This window comes from Meleagris gallopavo, chromosome 17 (assembly GCF_905368555.1).
Source record: "Meleagris gallopavo chromosome 17, MGAL_WU_HG_1.1, whole genome shotgun sequence".
In the NCBI taxonomy this organism is placed as follows: Eukaryota; Metazoa; Chordata; class Aves; order Galliformes; family Phasianidae; genus Meleagris; species Meleagris gallopavo.
The window spans coordinates 1,441,806-1,463,499 of record NC_139420.1 but is presented as its reverse complement, the minus strand read 5'-3'; the positions used below and the strand labels follow the sequence as shown (position 1 = coordinate 1,463,499).

The 21,694-nt window shown below is 45.4% G+C and overlaps 2 protein-coding genes across 8 annotated transcripts in view; both read right to left on the bottom strand.

Moving 5' to 3' along the window:
• Window positions 1–856: 856 nt before the first annotated feature.
• Window positions 857–7,542, bottom strand: PGAM5 (PGAM family member 5, mitochondrial serine/threonine protein phosphatase). Of its 4 annotated transcripts, none has more exons than XM_003210870.5 (7): window positions 7,388–7,542; window positions 7,238–7,278; window positions 5,909–6,087; window positions 5,377–5,502; window positions 4,884–4,972; window positions 4,458–4,591; window positions 857–2,605 (listed from the first exon to the last, which is right to left on the bottom strand). In XM_003210870.5, the coding sequence occupies exons 1-7, from the start codon at window positions 7,466–7,468 to the stop codon at window positions 2,455–2,457; spliced, it is 801 nt and encodes a 266-aa protein (XP_003210918.3). In that variant the 5' UTR covers window positions 7,469–7,542; the 3' UTR covers window positions 857–2,454. The 4 variants fall into 4 exon arrangements, with proteins under 4 accessions (XP_003210918.3, XP_010718294.2, XP_085094940.1 ...); XM_010719992.4 differs by having other exon boundaries at window positions 7,238–7,275; XM_085238814.1 differs by lacking the exons at window positions 7,238–7,278; window positions 7,388–7,542 and adding an exon at window positions 6,651–6,981.
• A 7,725-nt stretch (window positions 7,543–15,267) lies between these two features.
• ZDHHC8 (zDHHC palmitoyltransferase 8) overlaps window positions 15,268–21,694 on the bottom strand; it is a 91,068-nt gene continuing 84,641 nt past the window's right edge. For all 4 annotated transcript variants that reach the window (XM_085238128.1, XM_085238129.1, XM_085238130.1 and 1 more), the window contains one exon: window positions 15,268–21,567. In XM_085238128.1, coding sequence (XP_085094254.1) covers window positions 21,396–21,567 — 172 coding nt within the window. In that variant the 3' untranslated portion in view covers window positions 15,268–21,395. The remainder of the gene's footprint in view (window positions 21,568–21,694) is intronic.

Sequence of the window (21,694 nt, the reverse complement as noted above, 5' to 3'; positions counted from 1 at the left end):
GGCTGTGTTTGCTTCATGGTTCGAGGTGATAAGCAGCTGGGATCAAGGCCAGGTGCAGGCTGGTTACAGCTGTACAGGACTTACTAACATGGCCCGTGTGTGTGTGCACAGGGCAGTCTGACTGTGCATCTATGGAAGTAGGACCAGAATGTTTAAGAAGGAGGAAATCTGAATATATTAAAAATTATGCACTGAGATTTAATGCTCCTCCCACACCTCAACTTATGTGCTGCTAAAAGAAGTGGTTGTAGAGCTACAATACGATGGAAAATACAGCAGTAACAACAGGGTGGCACAATCCTAGGCTACAGCAGCAAATGAGAACAAGGCTCAATGCAGCAGCCATGGACACAGAAACAAAAGAAAATCTGCTTACCTTCAGAAGGCCTCAGGCATACAGGCATCTCCAACAAGATACCCTCACCTTCACTGCCACCCCTTAAATGAGGTCAGGGAAGGGGAGGAACCTGGCTCCACCCCTTAAAATCACTGAACCTGAGCTCCCCTGGGTTGGCCCTGCCTTCCCACCAGGTGCTCCATCACTGCTTCAGGCCACGACTCAGCATTTCTGTTACAGTGCTGATTTCTGTACGTGTGCAAACACGTTTTGGATGTGCAGTGTGGCCAGACACCACAAAGGGCTGGGGAGGGAGGGAGGGGGGAAGACACCTGTCCCACCAGTGCTGGAGCAAACAGAAGTGCACTTACTTAGCATTGACCTTGAGAAGACTTTCTAGCACCTCTGCAATATTTACATAGCGCATGGAACTTTCATCTTACAGGCTTGGTGTTCCTGTTCCAGGCAGTGGTAACCGACACAACATTTTGCTATTCAACTGAAGGGACAAGAAAGAAAGACAGACCAGTTATTTTATTCAAAACTTTTAAAAAGTTAATAGACAAAAAACCTGATAAATTATTCCCATTTCATCAATGAGACAGACACCACAATGGTTTCCTGCTGCCCCCACAAGCTGCACTACAACGACCGTATTTTATTCCCCATTAGCCCCAGTTCCCTTGAAGTCATTCTGATGTAGCAGTCCTGTAAGAAACAAGACATTAAGCCTTGTCTTGCTGGATGGTGTGCCACAATCACGCTTCACACAGCTCTGACAGGAGCCAGCCTGGGGTTTCTCTAAGATTTTTGGAGATAAGAAAAATCTACAGACAATAAAACACCTTATTTATGTCCACCGTACTGCAGCGTGTGCACAATCAATCACCAAAGCAGACCATGCATACAGAACTTTTCAGTATTACAGGCATTGTGAGCTAATCAAACACCAGTAAGATGAAATGCTTCTGAGCCCTCCTCTCAAAAATGCTCAGCCATCTGTATTCTTCCTACACAAGTCCAGCTGTGCCAAAGCCGCTGAGAGGAGCACTTTACTTCAACATCAAGCATTTGCCTGGTGGTTACACGAAGCTCTGGCCTTGAGAAGCCAGCCCAGAGATGCCCTGTCACCATTTGGGCAACTGCAGTTTTAAGCAGCGGTTTGCCCCAATCCTGAAGAACCTGTGACCTGAAGTACTACTGCCCTGAATTCAGCACTGCTATTTCTCTACACCAAAAGCAAGGAATCCACAAATAGAAATCCATGGGAGAAAGCAGAAGGAAAAGTTTACTCCTTGTAGATATAAGAGTAACCAGAAGAACGTGCAGATAAAACTGCTTTACATTGCTTCTGTCTTACTGCTACAAATCCCATCCCTGCATCTTTCTACAGATCGAGTTTTAACTGAAGGCTTTATGAGACTGAAGAACTAATGTTCAGAATAGTTTGAGGTACTTCCTGAGGATAGAGGAACACTCAGTATAAGCAGCAGTTAATTCTAGCACCACAGCTCTGAGGCAAATGTCTTCTTACCCTCTTTATGCCTACAACCTCCAGGCACAGTTTACATGACGTTCTCAGGGCAGAGTGGAACAGCGACACAACAAAAACGTGCATCCTCCTCAGCTTATGAAAACAGAAGCCTTAACCCTTTCTCCTTTTAACAGCAGAATACCTTCACTTTGCCACTTCCTCTGCAACAGCTGAAACAAGCTGGCACATCTTCAGCTGCAGCGTGCAATACAAGACTGTTCGTACAGTTCCCATAGCAATTATTTTCCTGCACAAGAAAAATATCCACAGGAGCAAGCTTTGGTTACAGGAATTCACAGGGGAATAAAAAGTCAGTGCTCTTGCAGCTGCTGAGCACACAGACATTCACTCTTTTTGTATTCCACAGCTCGGCTTTGAGCTCTGGGGAATACCTGAGGACAGGACAGTTTCAGGCTTAGAGTTCTTTTCTGGACTGGAAGGCAGATATGAGTGCGCATGAAGGAGGCAAAGGGGCTGAAGGACATTTTTAAGACAGCATCACAACGTAACATATAAAAATCTAGTGGTACTGTAGCTGAGTGTATGAGTGCAAAGAGTCCAGAGGCAGCCAGCACCTTCATCCTCAGGTGCGTGTGATTTTATCTGGAGGCATGAAACCTGTGTCACCCAGCGTTCGAAGGGCCACTCTCCCATTTGGCCGTATCACCAAATGAGTGATGCTGCCATTGTTAAGAGACATCCGCAGCCAGCCTTCAGGGGGAAACTGCAGTGCTCTGTTGTGAAAAGAAACAAGAAAGAAAGACAAATATTGTTATATATCAAAATATTGCTAATATTGTTGTGCTAACGTGTGTTGACAGCATCACTTTCTGTTCAAAATAGGAAAAAAAAAAAGCTGTTGGTGGCTCTGCAGCTTGCATGTAAATGCTCCTACAGAGCCATGTTTGGGACTCTTTTTTTCTTTTTTCCTGCAATTAATTAATACAGAAATGCAGCTTTGGTCTAACTGGACCAGCGCCAAGAATGTGCTTTCATAAGCAGATTCTAGCAGATGGATGCGATTAATGTAGACAGGATTAATTCAAACTGACAGAAGGTAGAAGGTGTAATGTAGTCTGGATGCTGGGAGTGCTCTGAGCAACCCAGGAACAAATAGGATGGTGCATGCCAAAGGTTCAGCTGGTCATTGAGCCAAACACAGTACCACTAAGCAATGCTGTTCAGGGCACGTAGAGACTCTTCTCCAGCAGACCAAAGGCATAAGCAGCACTACTTCTGCTGATAAGACTAAATCAGTGTAAGTAAGTCCACCAGAGATAGTGGTGTCTAATTCATTCTAGTTACCAGCGTGTGCTGATGGAAGCCATTGGCTGTAACTACCTCCCATCAGTTACACTGTTCCCCAGATGCGAAAAGAATGAGTACATTGTGCTTCCTATAGAAATGCAGTCTCACAGATCTGCCCAGTCGCCAGCTATTCTAAAATTCCTAACTGAACTACCTCAGGAGGAGTTTAACCAATTGCAGTAGAAGCTCAAGAAAACATGACGTTGACTCAGACATTTCAATCTGGTGCCAAGGAATAACCTGGTCTTGAGTCTACAGCGGTCTTTTAGAAATGCTGAAAGAACAGATAATAGCTACAATCAAGCTGGACTCAAAAGGAACACTGTGGATTGCATTCAATTGCTATGAGATAGCCTGAAATGGCAGATAATACAGAGGGTACAGTGAAAAGAAGATGGAAGCAAGCAATGAGAAAAAGCACACAAGTATTTCAGAAACCTAGGGAGCAGAAAGACAACCCCTTTTGGCACAGAAAAGAATACTCTGTGTACCTGATCAATAACTTTAAGTATAGCAATTTCAAAGAGCTCTAAGCAGTCTGCAGAACAGGCAGGCTGGCACATAACTAGCTCAGCTAAAAAAAAATTAACTAAAATTGTTGTAGTTATTGATCAGATTAAAGTTTTATCACATCTGTCCCACTCAAAACACATTATCTTATAGACAGCATTTTGTTGAGAAAGAGGAATCAAACAGACTTGGCTGACTGGATATGGAGACAGGCAAAGATGCAGAACTTTTTTCTCCTTCACAGGCCACACTGACATTATCTGAAAGATGCCCTCTCCCATCCAATCCTACACTTGATGTTATTGCAAAGAACACACTAATACCATCTGTACGTACTGCAAAAACTACTCGTAAGGAATTGTCAAAACTCAATCAGTCTTTCATTAAGAAAGATGAAATTCACATCTCCCCAGAAGGAGGCACCTAGGTGGATGCTCTATCTGTTGTCTTTTCCAGGTATGGTCTTTCTATGAAGCAGAGGCACATGGTGCTAAAGAGACTGCTCAGACATACAAAAGGGCATCAAGTGTCACCAGTTTTGCCATTTTCACTTGAAAGTGTTCTAATTTTCAAATCCTCTACCTCCAAATTCACATTGTAACGAAGCTGCAGGACCAGCTGCTCCTACTGTGAGCACCCACCTTCAGCCATCTCTAACACAGCACACAAAGACCTCCCAGCTCAGCCAGCGCAACAAATAGACCAATGCTAACTCAGCAGAACTCCACCTTATAAAGAACACAGGTGAGCATGCAGTCCGACACATACCTGCAGACAATATAGCGGATCACGTTGGCATGACAGACAAAGATCTCATAGCTGTCCTCCTCCTGCTTTACATCAGCTCGATGGATGAAGTTTCGAAATGCAGCCTCAATTCGAGCTCCATCTTCATAATACTGCTAATGGCACAGAGTTCAGATTTAAACACAGCTCAGAGCAGCATTTGCATGTTGGCTACATCTTCTAAAGACTTCTTCTTTACACAGATGCACACTTTTGAGGTTCAATTAGTACAGAGAGATTTTTAATTATTGTAGAGGTTCTGTACACTTACCGAGGAGAAAGTAGCACATGCTTATCTAAGGTCTGTGATGAAAAGCATCAGCTCAGCACAAGTTATTACCACTGTCCATATAAAGCATACTCAAAAATATAAAAATGAAAACACATGAAACAAAGTGTAAAGGTTACCACAGCTTCTGGTTTCCAGTGGGAGACGGGAGGGTCCGGTTCTATAGGTGCTCCCTCTCTCAGCAGATCAGTACTAATTTTTTTGACACCTAAAATATTAAATACCTTTCAGAAATGAGTTGTTACGTCACATGTTCATGCAAACAGGCCCACAACTCTGCAGGCAACACGTTTTTCGTATTTTTTTCCTGATGGCCTGCAGCAGTCTTTGCCTTACAAAACGCGTAAAGGAAGAGCAACCAGCAGAGCTGCCCACACAGCAGCACACACAGCTACCAGCATCTCGCTGAGGGGCAGCTCCCCCTTGATGTTTTAAAGAGAAACTGGAAACAAGCAGAAGGAGGGCTGTCAGCTTCTTTACAGACATTCACACCGGTCTAGAAGTTGATTACTAACAGCTCAACTACACTGTAAATCAAGGACTAGCTCAGAATCCCACTGGAAGCAGTCTGAAGGATCAGAAGATACTGAGAAATTAACAGAAGTCACTTACCTGGGAGGTATTTGCTTATAATTTCAGTTGTTTCAGTTGCTCTGGTCATGGAGGAGTGGATGATCTGATTAAACTTTAATCCCAAGCTCGCCAGTCTGTGTCCCGTCAGCTCGGCCTGCTCTCGACCTTCAGAAAATAAATCGGCAAATTAACAAACACAACCCATTGGTTAATGGGAACTCTACCTCAAAGGTTGTTATGGAGCTCAGTTTAAGACAAAAGCCACAGCCAAGGGAAACTGTATTGGCCAGCAGGAAAACCTGCTCAAAAACCTTACAATAACTGGAAACTTGCTTTATGTTTTTCTCACAAGCGAGTGTTTTCTGAATGCCATAAAGCAAGTTTAGATATTTGGATTTAGAAGATCAAAAATGGAAAACCTACATTTGTAACATCTTTCTGCTACAAGGGATCCGCGATGAAGCTTTGGCAGCAAAACCCGAAGAAGAGCCGTGCTGCCGGGCCAGCAGCTCTCATCCATCCATCCCTGTGCCTGGGTGAGGAGCGCAGCGTCCAGGCTGTACCCACGTACCCAGCGGGGTCAGCGTCCTGTCCTTGTCGGCGCGGCCGTCCAGGTTGTACTGCGAGTGGCGGATGAGGAAGATGTGGCGGGTGGCCCTCGCCCTGCAGTGCTCCAGGCGGGAGCTCAGCTCCTCCTCCCCCGTCTCCTCGTTCTTCTTTTTGAGGTTGATGAGAGCCAGCGGTTCGCGCCTGGACGGGTGTGCGTGGAACAGCATTTGTGGGAGGAAACACAGAGACAGGAATTTCAAAAACGAATACGCCTGCCGCAGCTACACGCACCCGAAGCACTGAAACGAACTATTTAAGCAATTCTACTGCAAAACGGATTGAAACCACCGAGCTGGAGCTATCGATAAAATCCCGCAGATTGTGGCTTATAACTGAGCGATAAATCCAATAAATTTGGCGACAGCCGCCGCTAAACGAATTCGCAGCCCCCCGGAACAGCACGGCCCCCCGCGCGCGCACCCACCGAGCACAGCGCCGCAGGGCCGCTCTGCGCGCGGCTCAGAGCCCTGCGGGTCGCGGCTCCGCGGCGCCTCCAAGATGTCGGCGGGGTTCCGGCGGCGCGGAGCTCCCGGCCCTCAGGGCTCCCGGCCCCGCTCCGCCCCCACGCAACAGGCGCCGTCCGGCCGCCCGGCACCGAAGAGGAGCTCCGAACGAAGGGCGCCGCGACCGCCGCCATCTCCCCCCGGGTTGGCCTCCGCTCCCTCCGCCCGGCCCCGTGCCGCCCCTCGCGCCGCCGCACGCACCGGTCCCAGTTACTGTCCCAGAAGCCGCCGCCGCCCGCGGGCCGCTCGATCCAACCCGGGCCCGGCGGGCAGGAGGCGGCGGGCGGCAGCAGCAGCAAGCCCTGCGGCGCGGCAGGAGCAGAGGGAGCGGCAGCGGAGCCCCCCGGACGAGGCTCGGGGTCTCCGCGGGCCGGCTGCTTGCTCACGGCCACGGCGGAGAAGAGCGCGGAGCCGCCGGCCAGCCCGCAGGCGGCCAACGCCAAGGCGCGGCGGAACGACATGGCGCGGGTGGCGGCCGCGTGCCTCGCTCCCACGCACCGCCCGCCCCGCGCCGCGCCGCCCCGCCCCGGACGGTGCGCCGAGTGGGGCAACATTCACCGGCACGGCACGGCACGGCACGGCATTGTCGGCGCACCGCAGCCGCCAGGCAGCACCGTCAGCGCTGTGCGGAGCCGGTCGGAGCTGCCTCGTGCAGCCGATGTCCGCACGGCTCCGAGGAGACGGCCCGGTAGGTCGGAGGAAGAGACGTTCATTAACGGTTGGGCACGGCGTGCCTCTAAATAACTGCATTTGGGTACCGCAACACCGCACATCTCTGCACAACGTGCCTTGCTTCAATCACCGCTTCCTTTGTGCAGGCTTCCTTCTGCTTTCCGGATCAAGAAGAAAAACAAATTGTCATTTCTGTTGCCCGATCGATACGTTTATCACGTGTGCTTTGGTCAGCGTCTCACTTCTAGGCCCCACCCCATAAATACCTCTGACAAAGCAGCTGAGCAGCGGCTTTTCAGATAGGCCCAAAGCCGGCCTGCCCATCCCTGCACAGACACGTCCAGCATCGCAGTAACGGCTGCAGAACCCCAGGAGCCACACGGTTCTCTCTCCCTGTCCGGCAGCCCTGCAGCCCCACGCCCAGAGCTCCAATGCTCCTCCCCTGCCCGCACCGCGGAGCTGCAGCTCTCTGTGCACACAGTGCTAAACCTCACGTGGTCTCACGAGCAGTCATTTAGAGCTTTTTGCAAGCAACCTGTTTGCAAGTTAAAACCGACTGAATCCTTGGGGAAAGATAAGCAGAACGGGGTGATTTTCCTTCTCAGCCGACATCCAAATTCATCGCTCATTTCCACCTACTACATTCAGAATTTTGCAAGTGCAGTATTTGCCACATTTCAGACGTTTCATATTTAACAATGCATCCTTCCAATTCCCATCCACCCATCCACGCTGCGGGTCCCGGACCCGCATAGCACACTGCCGGTGCGCGCGGTGCTGCAGCACGAAGCGCGGAGCGCTGCAGGACACGCGGCGGAGCGGGAGCGGCGCTCGTGCTGAACTTCGGGCCCTTCCCAGCTCTCAGCTCTGCGTCCTTCCCTCACCCGCCGCTCCGTGTCTCTGTTTCACGCCCAGCACAGCACAGCCCAGCACAGCGCAGCGCAGCACAGCAGCGCGCACCCCGCAGACCCGCTGCAGCCACACAGACACTGAGGAACGTTTGCTACAGACTTGATGCTTTTTTTCCGTCCTTCTTGCATACCTCTGTCTCTATAGCTAAGGTACTGAGCTTAATGTTTCCTCTCATGTAGCTTTAACATTTCTATTTTGTTATTTTCTTCAACTTGGAAGTGTTAGCCCTTATCATAGAGATGCTATATTTATACTGTATATCTTCTTTCTCATCAAGAGCTGAGAAGAACAAAAGCTTATTTACAGAACGTCACAACCAAATCTCCATAGAGAGCACTCTTTTCCCAGCAGCTGACAGAGCTGCGTGTGCACATGGTCCCATCCCCTGCCTGGGGTTGGGCTGAAGCTGGATGGGACAAACACTGCAATTGCTCAAAAAATAAAAAAATAAAAAATAATTAAAAAAAAATAAAAAAAAATAATAAAAAAAAATCTCCCACTTGTGTGAACTGAAATCTAAAACCAAATCTCGGTGCAATCTTGGTGTTGTTACAGGAGCACTGATTGCACAAAATGCCCAAGATAAGGTCCAAATCCCCATTCCCACAGAGGGAATTCTGCCCGTCATCGGCTCACAGCAGGGAACTCACAGACCACTCCATGACCATCATAAGCAGCAATCAGAATTGTTTTCTTCTCAGCAAAAACAAACAAACAAACAAACAAACAAAAACCACCACATTGCTGAACACCTGATAAATCTCACTGTGCTAGAAAAGAAAATGGATAATATGATTGCTTGCCTCAGTGCTGCATCTTGGATGTCACTCTTCAGTGATAACACTTCACCATCAGAAATCTCCTCTGCAGGAGCTCACACTCCAGTTTAGTTTTGGTTGCTTTAGGGACCTTCATACTTAATTTATGTGCAAAAGTCTTTTGAGATCACCTTTGAGAGTATTATTTTGCTCAATAAATCAAAAAATATTATTTTTAATTTAATTTTACCATTCTGCAAAGCCTGAAGTCAACCATTCTGAAAAAAACACCTCGTTGCAGCGGTGCCCATAGCTCAGACATACCACCCTGCACTGCATTAGGAGCTGTTTCACTCCATGCTCTCGGTTTGTGTTTGTTTTAATACTCATATGCCTACAATTCTAATCCCTTTTCATTGTGTTGTGTTTCATCTGCGAGCAGAAAATCCCCCTAAGAGGATAACAACTACTGATGGTAGGCACTAATGGAATTATCCTGTTAGTCCAACAGCAGCACGCTGGTGCTACTGATAGCTGCAGTGTGGCCACCCCACCTGTGTGAGACGCAGATATGCAGGCGCTGAGGGCCGGCTGCCCTCCGGGCTGTGCTGCTACCACAGCAGCCTCCAGAAGTCACAGAGCTGTCAGAAAAGACGGCACGGATGCTGTCTGACAAACGATGTCGCTTTCTCCTGGCAGGCAGCAAAACCTGATGGCGACAGCAGGAGCAACGGCAGCTCTCGGTGTGAGCTTCACTGCACAAGGAGTACGAAGAACTCCTGTTTCCTGCACGGGACCCAGATCACTGCAGAGATGAGACAGTGTTTGGATGTTTACCACTAGCTGTGTAGGTCTCCAGCCTACTGCTGGCAAGAAAAACTTAAGAACTTTCAGGCATTTTTTTAAAAAACAAAACCATCATAGCAGTAAAAGGACATCTGACATGAAAAAAACGTGCTTTTGAAACGCCTCTTCCATGACCCCCATATGTTTGCTCACAACGTATCATCTCGCATGATACAAAATGCAGCTGTAAATTTATTAGCAGAAGAAGAGAGAGAAAAGGAAACATGAGGTCATTGGATCCAAATGCATTCAGACACGCTGTGGGCTCACTGCTGGCCTTCGTGAAGGAAATACTGATGTCATCCTGGCTTGCTTCAGGCCCAGCAAAATTTAAATGATATGCTAGTTTAAACTATTGGGTTATAAAATGATGTCTACTTGAGCTCATTTAATACATGTTTCAGAGAGCAAGAGATACTGCTTTTAAGCATCATTGGTTTGTATGACTTGACAAGTCAAAAAAAAAAAAGAAGAAAAAGATTTGGAAGCTGTGCTATTGGCTTTCTGATCGTATCTGACTGCTCCACTGAAGAGTTTAACACAACCACACAAAGATCTGTGTTGGTTAAATACAACATAAAATCTAGGGAGATTCTGGCATGAAAGGAAGTGTACATGTATCCATGCCAGATCTGATTCAGATCTTGACTTTAATCTTGTTATTGTGAGTCACGCACTCAAGGATCCTTCGGCTTTCTTTTGGGCACAAAAACGAGAGAGGAGCTCACTGAGGATGAAAGACTTGCCCTCCTCCACAGACACCCTCTCCATAAACATACTTAAAATGAGGCTTCACCTTATCTAGGGCAGAGAAAGTCAATCATGAAAGACCAACCCACTGCTTAACCTGGAGCTCGCAGTCACCATCTCCCAGGCTGAAGCAGATGGAAAGGAAATTTTTTAGCAGTGCTGGGTATCACTGGTAAAGAGAAGTATCTCAAATGCAGCCCTGAGCAGCTGACCAAGGCTGTCTCTTTCCTTTCTCCCTCAGTAAGCAGTAGGGCCATTTAAAACTCGAACATTTGTGTTTACCAAACACGAGCACAGTTACAAATCAAAAGATGCACCAAAAAAGTTCTTTGTGAAAGACTAAAAAGAACATTTCTGAGCTGGTAAACGAATCATACTAATACAGTCTCTACCTCTTTCATTAAGGAAAGGCATCCAGTTCTGCCCCTGAAGTCATGCTCATAAAATGGAGGGTTTATTACAAAAATACTAACGCTGTGTTATCTAATGTAATGCTCTAATAAATAATGATGCATCATGCCAGAAGGGTCTCATTGGAAACAGATGGTCTAAGGAATGGAAACATAAGCAGAGTATTTTACTGCAATCACTATCCAGGAAACAAAAAGAGATTTGATACTATTGCCTCAAGAACAGCTCCCTCCCAACCCTTTTGTCTTAGCTATCAGTAAACCTTGATTTTGCTAACAAACTGTCAGTGTTAGCAATAATGGGAGCACTCTGCTTGCAAACCATTTTAGGTGCTGAGATGTACAGCACTACACAATTGAGGGGATTTCTACTTTTAACAATCCATCAATACTTAACAAAAACTACAAAGGCAAAACTCCGGTATCCCCATGTTCTTTCCTGCCTCTCTGTCCAGAGCTGGTTCCCAGCATCTCCGTGTTCCTTCAGAACTATCACCCTAGGGATGAGCTTGACACAGGCTGTCTATACCCTGCTGTTCTTCTTTTGGAAGCAAGCTTTCACATGCAGTGTGATCACATACAGGCCCCACTGAGGCCGTGTAGGGAAAAAAAAAATAGATGTAATAACTTTTAGGTGAAATGGTTCTAACTACAGGTCTGGAGAACCCACATCCGTGCCATTCTCTGCTGGTGACATGGCAGCAGTAGCAGCTGCAGCCGGGCTTCTGAGAGCCATTCCCCCCAGCAGCAGCCCCGTGTCAGGCAGGGAAGCCCAGGCAAAGCAAAGCAAAGCACTTGCTCAGAGCCATCTGCCATTAAGCACACTGATCACCCTGAACAACACACCTTCTCGGCATTGTGCCAATGCTTAAAAAAATTGCACTTGCAGGAGAAACCATGACCTTATGATGTGTTCATTAGGCTTATACCTCCAGGGAGGATACCAGAGGAATGATGCATTTGCCTTCTCAAGGCAAATGGACATAACGTACATCCGTGTGGCTGCTGTGACACAGGCACAGCCCTTCCTCTGCTGAAGGAACAACATCAGATTGAGCCAGGGCCATCTCCTGATAGTGTGGCCAAGAGCCAGCAGTTCTGAATAAGAGGAGTTAAACCCTGAACAAATATGAACTGGACTATTTTTGCCCGAACACAAAACACAAAAGTCAGTAATGAGAGTCACATTGCTTACAAGAGCTCAGCACCTGCAGTAGTGAAGCTGAATCCTGTGGTACGATTTCAAACTTGACTAAGTATAGTTGAGATCTGTCTGTCCTACAGCACGACAACCCCACCCCAGCCCCAGATCTGCCACCTGGGAGCAGCACAGATTGATGCTATTTCAGCTGAGGTGCTTGGTTCTCACTGAATCAAGGAGAAAATCATGGGGAGCATCTTCTTGTATTACAAGTGGTACTACGCGTTGTTTGTCTGTCTCCTTCCCAGCACTAATAAGCGCAGGACCTAATTATCCCCTTTTATAAATAACTTTCCTCATCCTATCTCTGTCCAACAATGTTCTGGCAGACACCCTCAGCAGGAGATTTGAAATTATGTCCCTGCCAAAAGCTATTGCTGCTGATGAATCACAGCACACACAATTAAAAGGCTGTGCTTTTTATTATGTATATCCACACACACATAAAAATGTAAATATGTCCATGTGTGTGTGTGCAATGACTTGGAAATTCTATCCAGTATTTGCCAAATACAGCCAGTGTCAGCAGAAGTAGCCATCTGGTTTCAAACTAAGTGTGTTTCTGACTGTCTTTCCTGGAATTACTTCACCTGGGGAATTCCTTGTACAGTGTATTGCTCTGGGATTTTTATGGTACAGGTGACAGACACGTGGCACTGTAGGACTGGCTGCTGCTTAAAATCAAAACATGCATTTTATATAAAAAGTCTCTCTCAGAGACAAATGCAGAGTAATCTGAATTGCCAAAAACTAACAGCTGTCCTGCGAGGACAGATCTTCATTTGAACTTTCTCCTGCTGGCTTGTTTTCTGCCCCCAGACTAATCCTTTAAAAGGCTCTGAAGATTTATGTTACTGCTCTGCCTCACAGCCCTGCCCTGGTCAAGGCCCTGCCTACATTATAACCTTCTGACATTCCAAAATATAATGATGGGAATCCATCTGGAGAGGAAGAAGAAACCTTCTATGTACTTAACAGCGTGCTGCCTGACCCAGCCAATCCTTCACGCTGATAGGAACTGGAGGAAACTTTTCTTGCCAGCAATAAAACCAGCTGCCCTTTGCTCTCTACTGACACTATCTATTCCCTTTCACGTCAGCTGAAGGTATTTCTTTTCTCTTTTCCATTACCTCTTTTTCCAGCTCTCACTCTGTGTTCTGTGCTATCAAAGTACACTGCAATGGCCCTACAGCTATTTTACTGTATTTCTGCTCAGCAACTTTAATTATTATTATTATTGTATTGTATTATGTACACCTATTTCAATAAGCAGGCAGGAAAAAGCTGAGTTGCTTGAGGCAATCAAGTACATGATCCCTTAGAATGAGGACAGTGCTGTGTCAGGGTTATGAAGAGGGTTTGGATTATAAGGAAATATGCAAGAGGTCAAGGGAATGATCAAGGCAGATATTTCTATCATATTTTTACTAAGACTGCCTTTCAAAGTCAGCACTAAAGAGTAAGATGACTGTCAGCAACATGAATCACACAAACACCCAAAAACTTCTTCCCAAGAATGTGTCCTGGAATGATACTTTGAGGTTAAATACTCCCCCCGTCTGCCCTATTGCTCCCAGGTACCTGTGGGATGCAACTGCTTGGCTCCAGCCACACAGACTGCAGAACAATGGGATTCGTGCCTCTCACAAACACAACACATTTATGAGGCTGGGGAGTCACATCCCCATCTGACACTGAGCAAAGAGGCACAGAAAGATGTGCAAGCTCAGCAGCAATTTGCAGTGGAGCCAGGAAATGGTGCCAAACTGCCCGGTGCCCATTCCTGCACCTTAAGAGCACACTGTGCCTCCAACTGAACATCTAACTGCTGTAGCTCATCCTGCAGATCGCAGCTCAATGCTGGGAAAGCGCCAGCAAGACAGCAGCACAAAGCTACAATCCTAAAAGATTGTGGCCGACAACACAGCAGTTCGTCTGCATGCTGTCACAGTGCATCTGAAAAGCGAGTCATAACCAACACCTACTTAGAAGTACTTAATTCCTTGGTTTTACACGTTTCAATGAAATGGCATCACAGGATCCTTCCAGCTCAGATCCATTCATGCAGGGGATGCAGGAAGAAACCACTGCCCAGGAGACACTTACCTGCACGTGATGGGAAAGGACAAGCCAGAAAGCAGGAAAGCACTGCTTTGGTGCTCCACTAGTACACCCACATCCCTCCTTGCTGGCTGCCACTCAGAAGAACATACATGAAGACATCAAGGTTCTGTTAGTAGGGAGAGAGGCTGCTTTAAAAATAGAGTTGGCCAAAAAATTGGATTGTGTATAGGAAATACTGGTAAAGCTCAGCATTGCCCACACTACTCGGATGCTGTCCTCCTCAGGCCAGCATTTTATGATCTAATATACTGTAAGGGGAGGACACGTCAGTCCTTTATATTCCCTGCAAATCAATGGTCACACTATTATACGAAATTCCACAGTAAAAAAAAGAAAAAGCATGTCTAAAGGGCAAATAGCATGGCAGCACAGCATTAAGTAATTTGTACGAAAAAAGCAAGACAAAGAATCCTCCTTACAATCATGAGATGCATCTCTGCCTCAGAAGACACTTCTCTCTCCCCCCAGGTAAGATCCACTGTCTGAAGCTTTGCAAAAATTCTGTTCCATATCTAGTCTGTATCAGGAAGACCGCATTCCTGCTGGGAGAAAAAAACACTTGGCAGGAAGGAACCATTTTGCCCATTTGAAAGCACTGGTGGATCAATGCCAGTGAGGCTGAAGGAGTCTTGCAGACAGAGCTGGGTTTCCCAAGGCCACTCATTTCAGGCAATTTCTGACAGCCCATCGGAGCTCTTAGCTGCCCCTGGAAGACAGCCCAGCCCCCATTCAGCTCTCTTTTGCTGGGGTGCCCTCAGGGATCCCTCATGCTCTCACAACTTCCCACAGACAGGCCCAGCTCCAGGAACGCTCAGGGTCCCCATTTGCTGCTGATGCAGCCACGTGGCACACAGTGAATATGGGGGTAGCAGCAGCAGGTCACACCAGCAGGGCCTTCAGGTCCCACAGCCAAACTCATACGTGGCTTCAGGAGAAAAAGCAGAATTCATCACGCAGAGGGCAAATTCACACAGTGAGTGCAGATATTAAAACAGGGGCACAGTGCTGGGGTGAAAGGAAAGCTCTCGATGTTCTTCGCCTCCTCCGAGCTTCCACCAGTGCTTTCTCTTCTCCAAATATGCCTTAAATCGGTGGGCACACCTACCAGTCTTCCACAGCATGGAACATAACCACTGGCAGAAACACTGTTTTCAGTCTGTTTTATTTGCTAATGTTTTAATAAGTATTTTTGGTTTTGTATTTTGCTGCTGATACAACCATTTCTTTTTCTATCAACACAGATCAGTTCCATTTAAAATACACCAGATAGGGACACCTAGAACTAGTTTTACTTGAATATATGTACAGTTATGTATACATTATATACACATAGGCATTATATATATATACATATATATATATACACATATATATAAGGCACTGTAAAATGTACCATCACTTCTCTGAGACTCTTTAATTTGCAGAAGTAGATCATATTTCTTCATATAATTTGAAATGTCTAACCAAGGAATCTTTCAAATGTTTCAGGGTTATACAGATATCAGCTATGAAATAAGCCTTACTTTAAAATTCAAGTTATTGTGACAAGATGAACAAAACCTATTTTGACAGTAACTCTAATCCATTTATTATATAACTGCTTCTCTCTTAGAAGATAGATTCACCTGTATAAATAGTTTCCTTTGTCTCTCCTTATTATGTTCCAAAATCTGAACTGAAACTCATCCTGCAGAATAAAAAGAAAAAAAAAACAGTGATGGAGGATTGAATATAAACGTGGATAATTCACCCATTACTTAGAGAGAGGAAAGCCAAGACCTCTGTAAGCCAACATGTCTTTAAATAAAATGTACTAAAACAGTTCATGACCTTACATAAATCTGTTTGACTTAGTTAACATCAATGGAGCCTGTTGATTAAGTTTTGGACATGTAATAAGGTAACCTCTGCCTCTATGGCACACAGATACGATCGGTATTTATAATGAACAAGTTTGAATGGGTTCTTGCTCAGTATAATTAGTCTACATATGCAAATTACAGCATCAGAAATCCTGAAGCAGCTGCTGTTAGGAGTTTGGCAATTGTGTGAATTATAAGCCATTCTTAGACATCAAATGGACGTATTTCCAAAGAATAGAAACAGATGAAGATAGATAGATGAGAAGTCATACATCTTTGGGATGTATAAATCCAGATATCCTGGATAGAACACTTTTTTCCACACTACTCTGTAGCAACAATTCCCAATTGTGCTGGACCACAGGCTTCCTATTAAGTCCCACAACTTCAACAACAGACACTGGGAAAAGCTTCATTTCGTGTTGTCCCTGCACTACCCGCTGTGGCCCCAAAAGCATGATCCATTGGTCACAACTAGGAGGCACTTTTTAGAAGGTTCTTATTTTCTACTCAAAGCACCTTGAAGATGAGCACCTGCAATCACTTGGTTTAATATTTTGACACCCATGGGTTCTGCACTGGAACTGGCCTGCCCAGTTCAGCTGTTTCAGTCCATGTTTTGCAGAAGCAGAAATGAAAAGGGGCAGCACCCCACGAACCGACTCAGCACACGAGGCCATGTCAGGCATAACGCACCAGGGACACTGGACACTTTAAAATACTGAAGTGACTCAAAGGTTTAAAAATATATATATGTATTACGAGAGCCACAAAAAAGGTTACAGACAGAGCTCCACAAAGCCTGCACGGATACATTCCAACAATTCAAGGTGGCAGAACAGGTGAAATACAGACCATAGAAACGGTTCAGCATTAGCTTTCTACACTGTCAGGGACAGCAATCTTAACCTCTTTTTCCCCACACAAAAATAAAAATTGTGCATATATATATATATATGCATATATATATATATATATCTAGTCTGGACATAGATACAGTCCAAAGAAAACCACATTTCCACATTAGGCTTGTAGAGTAGGCATTCCCCGAGGAGCACCACGGAAACGCCCACAGCCTGATCATCTCAGGCCAAGCTGATGTGACGTTATGCCTCGTTAGCAATTTCAGAACAGCAACCCAGCACAGGTCATTTGCTGCACGTGGCTACTAACACAGCTCTGTGCAACCCTTAGAGCTTTGACCAAACTGCAGTTACATCTGTTTTAATTTAAAAAAGAAAATGCAAATGTAAGATATTTGGGCAGTTCCTGCTATCACCTTTCTTTAAAATTCAAGACTTGAGGACTTCTTTAACGTGCTTACTTACAGACACAGCGCTCAGACTGTTCTAATGCTCTAAATGTCCAGGAAAAGATGCTGCCCTGAGGCTTTCTCCCCTGTTACCTTCAGATTTTGTCTGCGTCCAGTTTTGACACGGGGACCAAATGCTGGTTGCATATCAGTGCAGTATTTGGCCCAAAGTCTTTGCTATTTAGACTTTCCTATGAGGTCAACAAACAAAGCAGTAAAAAAAATATTAAGGCTTCAAGTAAAAATATTTCCTCTCTCCCACCCACATAGTAAGGTACATTTAATTTCATAATGCTCAATATATTATACAATTAACAATACAGAGATCCAACTTTTCAAGGCAGATTGCACTACAATGGAAACCTGGAGGCTAAATGGGAGTGTATGAACAGCTAATGAAATGCAATATGCAATGAACATTGATGCATAAGCTAAACAAAATCTATTGCTGTTTTTTTTTTTTTTTAAAGTAATACAATCCACAGCTAAAAATAAAAACACATTGAAAAGCTTTAAGACTTTCTGAACATGAAATAAACATGACAAAATCAAGAAGATACTTTATAATATGTGTTAACTTGTGCTGGATTTTCATAGCTGATCCCACCTACTGAAAATGAGCATCACTTACTAAGCTTCAGTGGAGCCACACCAGTTTACACCACCTGAAAATTTGGCTGTAGTGTCTGTAAAAACCGAGGATTTGGGCGAGAGAAGAATTTGGCTGCTAACCTGTGAACTGTTTGAAGAACAGTATTTTAACAAGGGAGGGGATTCTGCTCCTAAATCAGACGCAGTAAGTAGGTCCCCTGCAATAGGAGCTATGGACACAGGTGCTTACATTTAAGAGAACGGCCGTAGGTTCAGTGCCTTGGCTGAGAAGGAGGCTGGATTTGCTGCATGCAATCTCCTGTTAACAGTTCTGCTCAGCTTATTCTGCCAGAAGATTTGAATGACTTACTCCAGGCTATAAGCACTGAATTATATGCAAACCTCAAAAGGAAAAGAAAAAAAAAAAAGAAAAAAAAAAAAGACTTTGGTACCATTGTAAACCTGTTACCATATCCAATGTGTCTTAATTGTGGCCAAAACTACTCACAAAATACATAATCCTTACTGAGGATCTGAACCTGTAAGGACACAGTGCAGTCATCCTTTCCTCCCTTGCCCTTTCCTTCAGAAAGATCCCTGGATATTAGTGCTTTATACGTACATCACTGTGTTCAGTCTTACTGAGAGATTCTTCTCTCATGACCTAATGCAGTTAATTTCAGAGGCTCTTTGGCCCTTCAAGTTCCTCAGTAGCGTTCTCTTTTACAAATGCAGGAGAAAGAATGATCAGAGTGGAGCATCACTGGGATGCAAATCTCAAATACAACACTGGTGCAGATTCTCAGCTTTGCTTGCACGTATTTCATGCACATATTCATACGTACATGATAATAGGTGCCCTCATCTAGATGGTGAGCTCAAATTGTGTGTCACCATCCCCTTACGTGTGGCAGACATGACATTTAACAAACAGGTAAGTCTCATGTTATTCTGTGCACCAGAATGAATTCCAGCCCTTGAAGAAGTCCTGCACCTTCCAAAGGAGCTAACATCAGGGCAGAGCTGCAGATCAGTCACAATTAAAGATGGCAGAAAGCTGAGGCCGCAGGGTGTAGCCCCCTGGCCCTGCAGCTCCACCTTGAACAGAACCTTCCCTCATCACGTGTCTGAATAAGGTCTGACTGCCTTCAGTCTGTAGTCTCCAGTATTCTGCCTTGGAAGACTACTCCCCTTCTCCTTCCCTGTCATCATGTCTCCTCCCTCTGAATGTAGACAGGCCACTGGCTACCGGGAACAACTCTGGTTTGCCTTTGGTTTTACCTATTCTAACTAACATATCTGTAAAATTATCATACTCAATTTCCAATTCACTGCTCGGCCAGTGACATGTTTTTAGTCCCTTGAATCTTCCTATCAGCCAGCTTGTCCAGTCTTCTACCACATATTGCTCCCTCTGTACCTGACCCAGTCTGCCAGCACTCTTCTGGCACCGCCGTGCCTCCAACTAACGGCGATATTCCACGTGCCAGCAAACAAATCTGCACAGAAGGACGACTGCTCCTCTGCTCTGCAGTGCCCTTACAGCAGGCATTTAAAGTATCACTGAGGCCATAAAATGCACACTGATTCCTAGTTCACCCTCTCATAACTTTGGCCTATTTCAGCTGCTCTGCTTTCTCGATTTCTCCCTTCAGACAATATAGAGCTTCACACATAATTTTGTTTACTTCAGTCTTCCTCTCCAAAATCATGCAATACAAAAGGAACATGTAGTAACTGTGTATTGCAGAAGATGTCAACATTTATCACACCAAAAGACCAATTTTAACCAGGCAAAACTGAGGTCAATCTTTGCCTTCTGGAATAATTAATCTTGACATAGATGAACACAAGTAAAATGTTATCGACACATCCTGAATTGCTACCATTTAGCTGGAGAGTTCTCCATTATAGTCAAGGACTGGAAAGGATTTAACCCCTTGAAACCAGTATCCTGAAAAACAAGGAATTTAGCTCTCTAGTCAAAACTAGTCAAAATCAGGAGAACGAGGTGCAAAGTCGAGGTTTCATATGCTGACTGGCTCAGTGATAAATAATGATTTTTACTGACTTTGGCAACAGTCACTCAGGATATTTTTAATAGAACGCACACTCTGGCTGCTTAGCATTGGTGCGGACCTCCATATTTTTGATAGCAAATGAGAAGGAGATCAGGAATGGAAAGAAAAAAAAAAGGAAATAAATATTTGTCCCAAAATTAGAGTTACCAGAGTTCTGAGACAAAAATTAACGTAACCCTTTCTTGCGTTTTCTGTTTGTTTTTAAACAGCAAAGTTGTCTTTGAATCCAACAAAGCAAATGTAGTTTTCTGGAGACAGGGAAAGGAAACCTCAGAATGTTAAATCTTTTGATTGGTATTATTTAAAAAGTTGTTCCCCAGGGGAAAGAAAATTCAAAAACCAAACAGAAAGATCCTTTGTCTTACAGTACTGAAGACCAGAGGGAATGTGCTAGTCATCAGGCAGACACCAAATTTATATCCTATAGACTTACGCTTGGCTCAGTTACACACACTGTAAATTCAACAGCTCATGCTAACCCTGCTGCAGGACTGCACAGGGCACCAGGCACGGCAGTAAGCACCTTACTGCCTGGATCCAACAGGCAAGAGGGAGGGTGCAGGGAAAGCAGCTGATGACCGTTTAGAACTTGTTCCCATCTGAACACTTCCTTTTGTGTCCACATGGATTTATTTCTGAGTCAGAGAAGCCTTTAAAAAACAGGGATGAGAGGTGAGAGTGGAAGATCCTCACTGGTGGTGCAGTCCTTTCCCGTCAGACAGACACGTGGGTGCACACACATTTTTTTCACACGTGGGAAGGCGAACAGCAGACTGGAGAAGCTGCTGCTGCCCTTTCTCCTGCACCCAGCTGGGTCTGAGGAGCAGGGAGCCTTTGGAAGATGACACAGCGTTTGTGGTGCAGGGTGCCCTGTCCCGCTCCTGCCTAGGAGAACCTGACCTGCAGCGCCTGGGAGACGCAGGGCAGCTCTCACACCTGCAGACTGCCCGGCACAGGGAGCAGCCTTTCCTCGCCAGCAGAAAAGCAGCAGCTGGACCTCTGACTCCTGCTGGACACGTGGCTGGCCAGAAGAACTGGGAAGGGGCACAGGAAAACAGAACGATCCTGGACTGACCATTTTTTCACTGCACTACTGGTACACAATGTTGGACAGACAGACGCACAATGGCTTTAGCACTCTCTTGCATAAAAAAATCCGCTCTGTGGTTGTGGTGGTAGGTGGCAGCCAGTTCCTGTCTGTCGGTTAAGACGAATCTGATGGACTGTACAATTTTATTCCGTCAAGAATAAGGCTGCAGCTGTTTATTTGGCCAAAAGATAGAGATGAAAACAGAACGAATCCAAAACAAGAAAAGGAGAGTGGCCAGCTGCTGCTGCTCCTTCTTTGTTGTTAATTGAGTCTTCACAGTGCTCCTAGCTTCATGGCTGGCTGAGTGGATGGCTCTTTGTTTTCATTTAATTTTATTTTACACTGAAATTTCATAGGTCGTTCCACCAACTCCAGACACCTTCTTAACATTTGAGTGTCTAGCAGGGCTGACAGGTGTTCCTTGGGAACTTGACGTTGAGCCTAGCCTAGATATTCCTTTTGGCTGTCCATTTATTTTACTGTGCGGTGTCTTCATCTGTATGTCATCCCTGCACCAAAAGAAATACCAAGACATAACGTTAGTGAGCAAAGTGTGATAACGGAATGGCTTTATTCAGGATGAACAACCACCACTGTTAGACTGAGTCCCACCGATGCAAAATATTTGAACATGAA

Coding starts and splice junctions, on each gene's coding strand:
- PGAM5 (XM_085238814.1), bottom strand. CDS start 6,910: ATGTCGTTCCGCCGCGCCTTGGCGTTGGCCGCCTGCGGGCTGGCCGGC. Junction 5,503..5,908: donor CAGGACGCTGACCCCGCTGG/GTACGTGGGTAC, acceptor TATTTTCTGAAG/GTCGAGAGCAGGCCGAGCTG. Junction 4,592..4,883: donor ACTGGAAACCAGAAGCTGTG/GTAACCTTTACA, acceptor CTGTGCCATTAG/CAGTATTATGAAGATGGAGC.